Source organism: Eriocheir sinensis, chromosome 6 (assembly GCF_024679095.1).
Source record: "Eriocheir sinensis breed Jianghai 21 chromosome 6, ASM2467909v1, whole genome shotgun sequence".
Lineage (NCBI taxonomy): Eukaryota > Metazoa > Arthropoda > Malacostraca > Decapoda > Varunidae > Eriocheir > Eriocheir sinensis.
Genome location: NC_066514.1, coordinates 5,141,504 through 5,153,850, shown reverse-complemented (window position 1 = coordinate 5,153,850; position 12,347 = coordinate 5,141,504). Strand labels below are relative to the sequence as shown.

Here is a 12,347-nt window from a genome sequence, read left to right as displayed (position 1 = left end):
AACAACAAGGGAGAAGGGAACATGCCATCCCAACCCCCAGGCAGGACAGTGTGATTATACAACTATTAATACATGTGTAGGGAGCACCATGAAATTAAAAAGATACAATGGTAGGAAGGAAAGCACAACAAGGGAGGGGGCGGTACCTCCCCCTGGACAATAAGACAATAAAATGTGGGGACGGAGAACATTGCCCAAGCACTAGATGGGAATGAATACAGAGATAGAGTAATACTAGTCCTTAAAGTAAAATACTGCAGAGATCACAGCCTTGTATAGCACGGCAGTAGTTCAGGCTGCCACACACGGCATCACCACCTTGGTGCAAACTGAGGTGTTCCTTGAGGATAGCAGGAGGACATCAGGGTTCAGGAGCCAACAAATTGTCTGGGGCAGGTCAAGGCAGTCCCGTGGCTTAAACTTAGCAATGAGAGGGCATTCCATAGGGGTAAACACAGCGCTGGGAGACACTAACATAGTGGAGGTTGCTGGCGCTGCCATTGTCACAGCAGTGTCTGAGTTGGGTAGCAATGCTATCACGTGAATAATGCCTAAGTCTATTCTTAACATAGCTAAGCGTATAGTCAGTGCCAGGGTCCACTTTAATAGTGTCTTCCATTTAGCGTAACCTGTTTCTGGGTCGTGATCTGTAGCTTCCCTTTTAAGGGGCTATACAGATCACGCACCCAGAAAATGCTATATAAGGGACTATACAGATCACGACCAAAAACAGGTTACGCTAAATGGAAGATGCTATATAAGGACTCTACAGATCACGACCCAGAAACAGGTTACGCTAAATGGAAGATGCTATATAAGGGACTCTACAGATCACCCAAAAACAGGTTACGCTAAATGGAAGATGCTATATAAGGACTCTACAGATCACGACCCAAAAACAGGTTACGCTAAATGGAAGATGCTATATAAGGGACTCTACAGATCACGACCCAAAAACAGGTTACGCTAAATGGAAGATGCTATATAAGGGACTATACAGATCACGACCCAAAAACAGGTTACGCTAAATGGAAGATGCTATATAAGGGACTCTACAGATCACGACCCAGAAACAGGTTACGCTAAATGGAAGATGCTATATAAGGGACTCTACAGATCACGACCCAAAAACAGGTTACGCTAAATGGAAGACACTATTGTTCTCTGCTTTGATTTTCCGAGTTCTGTATAAAGTTTTGGTGGAGGCGGTCAAAACGAACAAAAAGTGGAAGAGGCAATTAAGGCTGACATGACGAATACCTACACATGTATTAATAGTTGTATAATCACACTCTGTCCTGCCTGGGGGTTGGGATGGCATGTTCCTCCCTTCTCCCTTGTTGTTTACCTGCAACAATAAACTATCAATGTATTGCAAGTAGAATGTGCATGGATTTAACCCTACATGATAATAACAGTGGCTTAGAAAAAACAGTGCTGATGACAACATGGGTGAAAATACAAAAAAGGCTAAAGATTATGTTGACAATTAAGTGGCTATTTGGAAATTTTTACAATGAAAGATCATGAATAAAAGACTTAAGCTAAAGCATTTTCCTTATTATTTTTCCTTTTCAAAATGGCAACATGTAATGTAAATGCAGTATTCAAACACATTTCTATTATAAGCTAATATTACCACTCACAAGTAAAGGTTGCTTAATAATATGCAGCAAAATATATAAAAAATAAGCATTACTAATAAACTAATTTAAAAAAATTGAAAAAACAAACATTTTATAATTGCAAACAGTTATAAAAATTTAGCACAACGCATTATCACAACTGGTAATAGTCTAATGGATAACATTTACAATTACCCAAACATTTTAATAGTCATCCCCTACCATTGTATCTTTTTAGTTTCCTGGTGCTACTTACACATGTATCCTTAGTTGTATAATCACACTCTGTACTGCCTGGGGGTTGGGATGGCATGTTCCTCTTTTCTCCTTTGTTGTTTTACTTGCAACAATAAACTATCAATCAATCAATCAATCAATCAAGCATATACTGTCTGCTCAGTATTAATTTTGCTTTAACCATTATTTGAACTGTTTTTTAAAAGTTGGGAAAATAACTAACATCAATAATTTCACTTGCTAGACTAGCATGTGGCAACCCAAAGGTCAATCTTTGCACTTATATCGGGCCAACCTGCATAATGGTTTGCTTTTGAGACTGTGATAGTGAGAGAACCTGTTGTTAGCAAGTCCTGGAGTGAGAGAACATGTTCTTAAAAAAATGAATCCCACCACTTGTTATGATGATTATTGATGGCAAACTAAGAGCATTCATCGACATATCCTGTAACACTCAGTCCCGTGGTTAAAGGAATGCATCAGTGCGGCCTCTTGGCAGATATTTCCTTCATGCAATAAAGAATAAGTCAAACAAGTCCGACATGGTGTCATGCTGTCAGTATTACACAATCAGCGGTGGAAGGTAGTGTTGAAAATTTTGTCACTCAACATTCCTACGGCTGGCACGCCGCTGCCTCCACACGATGCGTTCCAATGTCCCTCCAATCAGAGCACGGGAAGGTGTTTACACTGCTGCTCTTGGAGGAAGAATACAAGGAGAGGACATGACGTCACAGGAGTGAAGCAGTCTTGGCCCTTAACATTGCCCGCCTGGCCGGACGCGCGACACCCACACACCTCAACATTTTGCCTTCATGCCGGCTTGCTCTGCCTTTGGTTGCGCCCACAGAGGCGGGGATGGCAGCATAACGTTTCATCGGTAAGACAAAATAATATTTGTGGTGAAACATTATATAGGAGGCGAGAAAACTGAGCTTGAAAAAGAGCGACAAAAGAATACGAATGATTCCTTGGTGAAAATTTCAAGGAAATCATCTGTAATCCATCTCCCATGGCTTTAACACAGAATTAGGTAACAATAATGGAATGTAGAGGTCTTTGGGTACTATCAGAAGTACAATGAACACAATTATTGTCCAAACATATAAAATAAGAGTGTAAACCTGGGCAAGTTACCGAGTCGATTCAACCCACGGGCACTCATTTGCCTGATAACGTTAATTCTCGTTCTCATTCTCTCATTCTTATTCTTATATTGATAGAACAATGCTGGGTATAATATGGAGAGATAGGAAGCGAGACAGACAGACAGAAACAGACAAAGGCTGAAGATATTTTAGTGAATATTAGAATAGGAAATGGGCGAAGGCAGGTCACGTCATGCATAAAACTGATAACAGATGCAGGCAGATGACTCGGTGAGAAGAGGAAATTAGAGTATTTGTCAGGTTGAGGGAGTACCCCTAACTTTAGACAGAAAGATGGAGGAAAAAGTTGGAAAGTTTGGTTTAGTCGGTGCAACATCTGTGGTCATATGCCGGAGAGAGACAGGAGGGGAAGGAATTATAGGAGAAGGGAACAGATCCCAGGAGACGGGACACAACCCCCCGATTAATACCTGGTACCCATTCACTGCTGGGTGGACTGGGGCGTAAGGTATCGGAAAAGCAGCCCAAGTTTTTCCACTCCTCCCGGGAATCGAACCCGGGCTCTCTCGGTTGTGAGCCAAGTGTGCTAACCACTGCACCACGAAGCCTCCCCCGAAAGATGGAGGCCCCTGAGGTAGCGCTTTATCCTGCAGTGGACTAGTAATGGCTGATTATGCTGATGATGACGATGATGATGAGGTGCAAGGTAAAGGGAGGAGTGCTTTTCAGGCTCATACATTGCCCTGGGTGTACTCTGTCACTCGCTCAGGAATTGCTTAACCCTACCCAATCCGAGGGGGGACAAATCTGGCCTCCCTTCAGGCACTTCGATCAAAACGATACACTTTTTATTTTTTACTTTCCACTAGTTTCTTTTCGCTCATTATTCACTATTGTTTTACACTATTGATTCTTTACCAGTACTTAGTGTTCATGAGCGTTATCGTTGTTCAGATAAATGAGTACGAGGCTAGGTGTTACGAGCGCGAATATTTAAAAACGTGGGATCGGATAGGGTTAATTGGGGGGTCTTGCATCATATGGGTTAACAGGATGTGTTCGACGGGCTGGTGGTGGTGGAGGGTGTGGCGAGGGTAAGGTTCTGGGCCAGTTGAGGCAGGTGGGCAGGAAGCTGGTACACACGGCCCGGCGTCACATCCCTCACCTCGACTTGCGGCTCATCTTCAAAGCTGTTAAACAGATTGTTGTGTGAGATGCAGGAGGCGGAGGTAACGTAACTGTAGTTAGTGTTGGTTAATTCATGTTCTATACCGCACAGATATCAGATAAACCAAGCATTTACTGGCAACACCCTAATCGTGCGATTCATGGACATCTAAAAATGCTCAAAAAATTGCTAGCAGTACGTCAGTAAAAAGAAATGTGAAATGTTATTTATCTGATTGAAATAATTACATGTTCAAAATCACTTTACTTTTGAAATGGCCTCAGAGAGGCAGACTACTACTTTTGAAATGGTCACAGAGAGGCAGACCACTACTTTCATTCTGAAAGTTATTGAAAGTGAAAGAAATATTTGTTTTGCTACACCACCGTTAATAGGTTTAGGGGAAGAACAGTGACCGTCTGCCACAGCAGAAATAGAACGGTCAGAAAGGAAACTGGAGATAAAGGTACAGAGAGAAGGATAGAAACCGTAGGAGGGTAGTTTGGAAAGCACAGATTTGTGGCAGACCCTATCAAAGGCTTTTGATATGTCCAGTGCAATAGCAAAGGTTTCACCAAAACGGCCAAGAGAGAATGACCAAGAGTCAGTTAGGAAGGCAAGGAGATCACCAGTAGAGCGCCCCTTGCGGAACCCATACCGGCGATCAGATAGAAGGTTAGAAGTGGAAAGGTGCTTTTGAATATTCTGGTTAAGGATTGATTAAAAAGCTTTAGATAGACAAGAAAGTAAAGCTATAGGACGGTAGTTTGAGGGATTGGAACGGTCACCCTTCTTAGGCACAGGCTGTATGAAGGCATACTTCCAGCAGGAAGGAAAGGTAGATGTTGACAAGCAGAGGCGAAATAGTTTGACCAGGCAGGGTGTCAGCACGGAAGCACAGTTTTTAAGGACAATAGGAGGCACTCCATTAGGTCCATAAGCCTTCTGAGGATTGAAGCCAGAGAGGGCATAGAAAACATCATTCGTAAGAATCTTAATAATAGGCATAAGGGAGTCAGATGGGGGATGAGTAGGAGAAATATGCCCAGAATCGTCCAGAGTGGAGTTTTAAGAAAAAGTTAGAGAGAAGAGTTCAGCCTTAGAGACAGATGAGACGGCGGTGCTGTCGTCAGAATTAAGGAGAGGAGGGAAAGCTGAAGAAGGGAAGTTGGAGGAGATGTTTTTGGCTAGGTGCCGGAAGTCCCGGGAAGAATTATAAAAAAGCAAGGTTTTGGCATTTTCTATTAATGAAGGAGTTTTTGGTAAGTTGGAGAATAGATTTGGCACGATTCCGGGCAGAAACGTAAAGATCATGGTTAGCAGGAGTGCGAAGACTCTAGTACCTTTTGTGAGCTGCCTCTCTATATTTGACAGCACGAGAACAAGCGCGATTAAACCAAGGCTTTTTAGCATTAGGAGTAGAGAAAGTACGTGGAATGTATGCCTCCATTCCAGAGACAATCACCTCTGTGATGCGCTGGGCTCACACAGAGGGGTCTCGCTCCTGGAAGCAGTAATCATTCCACGGGAAATCGGAGAAGTACAACCTCAGGTTTTCCCACCAAGCTGAAGCAAAATGCCAGAAGCATCGCCTCTTCGGTGGGTCCAGAGGGTGTACAGGAGCGAAAGAACAGGATACAGAAATAAGATTGTGATCGGAGGAGCCCAACGGAGAGAACAGTTTGACAGAGTAAGCAGAAGGGTTAGAGGTAGAGGTAAGGAAGAGGTCTAGTATGTTGGGCCGGTCTCCAAGATGGTCGGGAATACGTGTAGGGCGCTGAACCAACTGCTCTAGGTCGTTGAAAAGAGCAGAGTTGAAGGCTTGTTCACCAGGGTAGTCAGTGAAAGAGGATGAAAGCCAAAGCTGGTGCAGAAGGTGAGTCCCATAGAATGATCGAATTTCTAGAGGAAAATTATCTAAGCCAAATGGTTTCTGAACCAACTCGACAAAATAACATACTTGACCTTGTTATAGCGACCCAAGATAACCTAGTCAGTAATGTCACGGTAGGAGAACACCTCGGTTCCTGCGATCATAAACTAGTGCGCGTTGACATTAGAGCTCAAACATCGGTGACTGAAAATAAAGTTAAGGTGCCCAATTTCAAAAGAGCCAACTTCGTAGAAATCCGACGAAAACTAATAGATATGCAACTATCAGATGACGGCAATGCAGAGGACGCCTGGCTAAACTTTAAAAATCACTTACTCACTCAGCAGGACACATTTGTCCCCTTGTGCGAGAAGCGAATTAACACTAATAAAAGTCCACCGTGGTTTAATAGCGAAATTAAACACTCAGTCAAGGAGAGAAAATTGTCTTACAGGTTAAAGAAAGACCAAAGCACGCCCGAAAACATTAGACTTTACAATGATGCAAGGCGACGAGTAAAAAGATTAGTGCATCAGGCAAAGCGTAGATATGAAGAAAATATTGCAGCCAACTGTAAAAATAATCCGAAATCCTTCTTCAGTTACATAAACAACAGAAAGGCGATCAGAAGTGGAATTGGACCTTTAACAAACAGCGACGGTGCACTAGTGACTGACAGCCAACACGTTGCAAACCTATTAAATAATTACTTTTCCTCGGTGTTTAATAATAACAGTCCTCACACCACCACCACCAGTACTAATGTAAATCCCGAGCATGCATTGTCTAACTTTGAAATAAAACCCGATGAAGTCCTTAAAGCCCTTAAATCACTTAAAACAAATAAAAGTCCTGGACCTGATAAAGTATATCCAACTCTGCTGAAAGAAACAAAGAGCGAAATACTCTCCTCCCTCAAAACCGTATTCAATATGTCCTTGCGACAAGGCATTGTCCCTTCAGATTGGAAAAAGGCTAACGTGACACCGATTTTTAAGAAAGGAGACAAAAAAGTACCAGGTAATTACAGGCCCATTAGTCTAACTTCGGTTGTAGGTAAGCTACTTGAGGGCATAATTAGAGACAAAATTGTGAGTTACCTTGAAAGCCACTCATTAATTGGGGACTCTCAACATGGCTTCCGAAACAAAAGATCCTGCCTATCAAATCTATTAACCTTTTATAACGACCTCTTCACTGTTTATGACGTAACCAAATCACTGGACGTAGTCTATCTTGATTTCCAGAAAGCGTTTGATAAAGTCCCGCATCATAAATTACTTTACAAATTAAAGCAAATAGGTATTGACGGTCAGGTAAACCAATGGATCGCGAATTGGTTGAGCAACAGACAACAAAGAGTAGTGATTGACGGATTTAACTCAGAGTGGGCGCCGGTCACTAGTGGCGTCCCTCAGGGCTCGGTTCTTGGCCCAGTGCTCTTCATTATTTACATCAACGACGTGGATGTTGGACTCAATAACCGCATTAGTAAATTTGCAGACGACACAAAGATTGGTAACTCGGTTCTCACTGACGAAGACAGGCAAAGCCTCCAAGAGGATTTGCACAAAATTTCAGCTTGGTCGGATAGATGGGAGATGCCCTTTAACGTAGACAAGTGCCAGGTCCTTCAAGTTGGAACGAGGAATAAGAAGTTTGATTACGAAATGCGCGGCGTTAAACTCAAAAGCGTTCAATGCGTCAAGGACTTGGGGGTCAAAATCGCGTCAAACCTCAAATTCTCACAGCAATGCATCGATGCAGCAAATAAAGCGAACAGAATGTTGGGCTTCATTAAAAGAAACTTTTTATTTAAGAATAAAGATGTAATACTCCCGCTCTACAACAGTTTAGTCAGACCCCACTTGGAATATGCGGTACAGTTTTGGTCTCCCCACCATGCAAAGGATATTGCTAAATTAGGTGTTCAGCGTCGGGCAACGAAAATTATCCCTTCCTTGCGCAACAAATCCTACGAAGAAAGGCTTTCTACCCTTAACATGTTCTCTCTTGAGAAACGTCGCCTCCGAGGAAAACTGATCGAATGTTTTAAAATACTTAATGGTTTCACGAATGTAGACAGATCAACATTGTTTATGATCGATGACACTTTGCGCACGAGGAACAATGGCGTAAAACTCAGATGTAGACAAGTAAATTCAGACTGCACCAAATTTTTCTTCACCAACGTTGTAGTGCGAGAATGGAATAAGCTCCCATCATCAGTGGTCCAGTGTAACACGATTGACTCCTTCAAAAATAAGCTCGACCGTCACTTCCTTCAACTTAATATCAACTAGAGTAGAAATGCAACGTTTTGGAGTCTTCTGATTAATGTAAAATCACTTAGGTTTAAGGACAGACCACCAAGTCTGGACCATGGGGTCTGTGTGGTCTGATTTTCTATGTAAATCTATGTAAATCTATATAAACATTGAAATCTCCTAGAATGGCGATTTCAGCGAAGGGAGAGTGGGTCAAGATGTGCTCCACTTTGGAGTTCAAGAATTTTACATAGTTAGTAGAGTTAGGTGAGAGATAAACAGCACAGATGCATTTACTTATAGAATGACAATAGTCTTAGCCAGATAATGGAAAATTCTGAAGAGTCAAGGTTGTGGGCACGGGAGCAAGTGATGTCGTTGCGCACGTAGGCGCAACATCCACTTTCGATTGAAATTTAGGATAGAGATAGTAGGAGGGAACAGAGTAGAGATTGCTCTCAGTAGCCTCAGAAACTTGTGTTTCGGTGAGGAGGAGAAGGTGAGGTTTAGAGGAGGAAAGATGGTGTTCCACAGAATGAAAATTAGAACGAAGACCATGAATGTTGCAGAAATTGATAAGAAAGAGGTTCGAGGAGTTATCAAGACACCTCTCAGGTCGGCAGCCAGAAGGGGATATATATATAGATAGATATACACACACACATATATTTATATATATATATATATATATATATATATATATATATATATATATATATATATATATATATATATATATATATATATATATATATATATATATATATATATATATATATATATATATATATATATATATATATATATATATATATATATATATATATATATATATATATATATATATATATATATATATATATATATATATATATATATATATATATATATATATATATATATATATATATATATATATATATATATATATATATATATATATATATATATATATATATATGACTAAATTTCCGCCACTCGGTGACGTTTGAAAACTGTCAACGTCTTGCGGTGGGATTTCAATCCGGATCCTTGAAATCACCGTGTCCCTTCGCTGACCACTCGGCCACCGCCCCTCTTATATACTATTTTTATGAAATTATTTTGTTAATCTTATTATTCAAAGAAAAGCAGCATTAGTGCTTTGATTGTTTTTTACCTTATACACGAGGCATGTGACTTCCTTTAACATGACCAGCCATGAGGAACTGTCCTGTAAAACCTGCCAAACACAGGCCACCGGAGACGCGGCGCAAAGCTACGTGGATATGATAAGTTCGTTGAACACAATACTAATAGCAGCAATGAGATGATAAAATTGTGAAAAAACAAATGAAAGTATTGACTGACACCTCTTTCTGCTACGTGATTCAACGTTCGTCAAACTTTTCCTTGTACGATCCTGTCTTATTTTAAGCATTATCTTCTACTACTACTTCACAACACTAAGATCTGTTTTTCTCTCGCCGTTTAGGATTTTGACTTCTGTTGAGAATATGTGGCAATTCAGTGAACAATCCACCGCATTGTTGTTTACATTTTCTTTATTTTTACTTAGTTTCATAAAAGCTTATACCCCAAGATCCAAATTAAAGCCTCTTCCAAGTAGTAAGAACTCTGGGTCTCTCGTCGTCTGGTCTGGAGACAGCACAAGGGCACACAAAAAAAGGAAACAACAATGAAAAAAACAACAACTCGCTACTCGTTGCTCCTGTAAAGAATCCGAAGAGGTGGCCGAAGGAGCAGTCAATTACGTGAGAGGAGTTAACTCAAAGAACAGGCCTACAAAAAAGTACTGAGGCACGACTCTTACCACGAGGAATATTATTATACTCCGTTCTATCTCAGAAAAGAAATTGAAGAACTATACACAGAAGCAGATCTATGAGCCGATTTCACAGTCCAACACAGTGTCTTCGTAACAGCCCGAACCAAACTATAGAATCCCATGCAGACCCAAAATGGTGAGGTCTTCGATGCCACACTAAATACACAAGACTTTTCTTGTATAGTTTCATCAAATTTGTGAACTTAAATATAAACACCAGACACTATACATGGAAATTTCGAAGCTTCTGGTATTGGTTTGGGAGCTTACTAACCAATCATGGGGAACTGTGAAACTGGCCCTATACCCCATTTTCTTATAGTCGTACCTGACCAGATGGAGGCGTGTGTAGTCGTAGGCAAGACTGGATGAACGCAAGTGCTGAAGGAAGTCGTCGAGGAGGAAGTGGGTGGCGCCTCCTTGAAGCTCTTGACTGGGCTCTTTGTTGTCGTGGTGGACGGTAGAGCAGGCCAGCACGAAGCGGGTGTTGGGGTCCATGAGGCGTCGAGTCACCCACACCGTCGGGTCGTTCAGCTTGTCCTGGTCCCTCATATCGTGAAGGTCCTCGATCTAGCAGTGCACAGATTCAGACTGATTCAGATTCGGATTAAGATAGTTCACTGACTGATCACAGATATATGCAGATTAACATAGTTCACTGACCACAGATATATGCAGATTAAGATAGTTTGATTGGCTACGGAAAGATTTAGGTTTAGATGATTTATTGCCCACAGACAGATACAAATATATAGATCTTATATTACTCACCCCAACACTAAGATTTATTTGGTACAGATTTATAGAGTCCATTGACCAAAGATAGATAGAAATTCAGATAATATATGGACCACAAATTGAAGTTGTACTATAGTAATTTTTCGATTTCCCATGTAAAAATTACGGCTTCAAGTTCAGAGACCCCTCCGTGTGTGTCCAGCGCATTACGGAGGTGATTGTCTCTGGAATGGAGGCACACATTCCACGTACCCTCTCTACTACTTATGCTAAAAAGCTCTAGTTCAATCACGCTTGTTCTCGTGCTATATAGACAGATCACAAAAGGTACCTAAAGAGGCTATATATTACACTGGGCAAATTTTCCGTGGATCTTCAGTCAAACCACGATTTCCGCTAGCGTGGTTCTCATTTCTTTCTTGTTATTGCTGCTGCTGATGATGGTGAGTAATACCGTCGTCCTTCGGTGAAATCTACCGTAGCTTTGGAAGATCGTCAGACACGTCAGAAAACCACGGAAATATGAGAACCAAGCCAGCGGAAATAGTGGTTTGACTGAAGATCCACGGAAAATTTGCCCAGTGTAATAGCTCCTTAAGCCTTTTAACTCTTGCTAGTTATGATCCTTACATTTATACTCGGAATCACGCGGTTTAATCTTCGACCCCCCAAAATTCATTCATAAATAGAAAATGTCACAACCTTGGTATCTTTAATTCTTCCAAAGACTTTTTTTTTTTTTTTTTTTTTTTTTACGTCGTGGCCTATTGCGCCGGTAGGTTTCTTCCCGGTGGTTCCTGATGGTCGCCCAAGGCTTCTTCCCGGTGGTGCCTGATGGTCGGCCCAGCCAGTTCTGGCGCAGGCGAGTGTTTATAGTGGCGCCATCTTGCATTGGCTCATGCTGCCCTCCCGGAGCTCATCTTTAATCCTAGAATCTAGAGTCCGGGTTGATAGGTGGTCTTCTGGACAGCATGTGGGTAGTTTTAAGCCACTCGGCAGCGGCTGAAAAATCCCAGCTTGGTGGCACCGAGCGGGGATTGAACTCGCGTCGTCCTGAACGCGGTGCCGTCACGCTATCCATTCAGCCACTCCCTCTCCAGAAATATATTTAACAGTTTTCCTTCTTCATCTTTCCCACCTCTCCTCAGTCCGGACATTTCAGGGAAGGTATATTCCTCCTACTCATCCTCCATATGACTTCACTATGCCTATAAAATAAATCTTAAGAATGATTAGTTCTATATCTCCTCTCTAGCATGAATCTACAGAAGGCTTATGGACCAGATGGAGTGCCTGGTCAAACTTTCATTCTCTGCCTTCCAACATCTGCTAGTACGCCCAAATGTATCCTGGGCCTAAGGAATGTGACCGCTCTAATCCCTCAAACTACCGTCCTAAGAGTGTGGCTTCTTGTCTTTCTAAAGCTTTTAAACAATCCTCAACATCTATCAACTTCTGACCTCTGTGATCACTTATATAAATTCGGCCAGGGGGGTTCTACT

The 12,347-nt window shown here is 41.6% G+C and overlaps 1 protein-coding gene across 1 annotated transcript in view; it reads right to left on the bottom strand.

The window, feature by feature from the left end:
- Window positions 1-881: 881 nt before the first annotated feature.
- LOC126986870 (uncharacterized) overlaps window positions 882-12,347 on the bottom strand; it is a 39,546-nt gene continuing 28,080 nt past the window's right edge. Inside the window, exons 8-9 of the mRNA XM_050843340.1 lie at window positions 10,436-10,677; window positions 882-4,161 (exon numbers count right to left, since the gene is read on the bottom strand). Of these exons, the coding sequence (XP_050699297.1) occupies window positions 4,017-4,161; window positions 10,436-10,677 (387 nt within the window). The 3' untranslated portion in view covers window positions 882-4,016. The remainder of the gene's footprint in view (window positions 4,162-10,435; window positions 10,678-12,347) is intronic.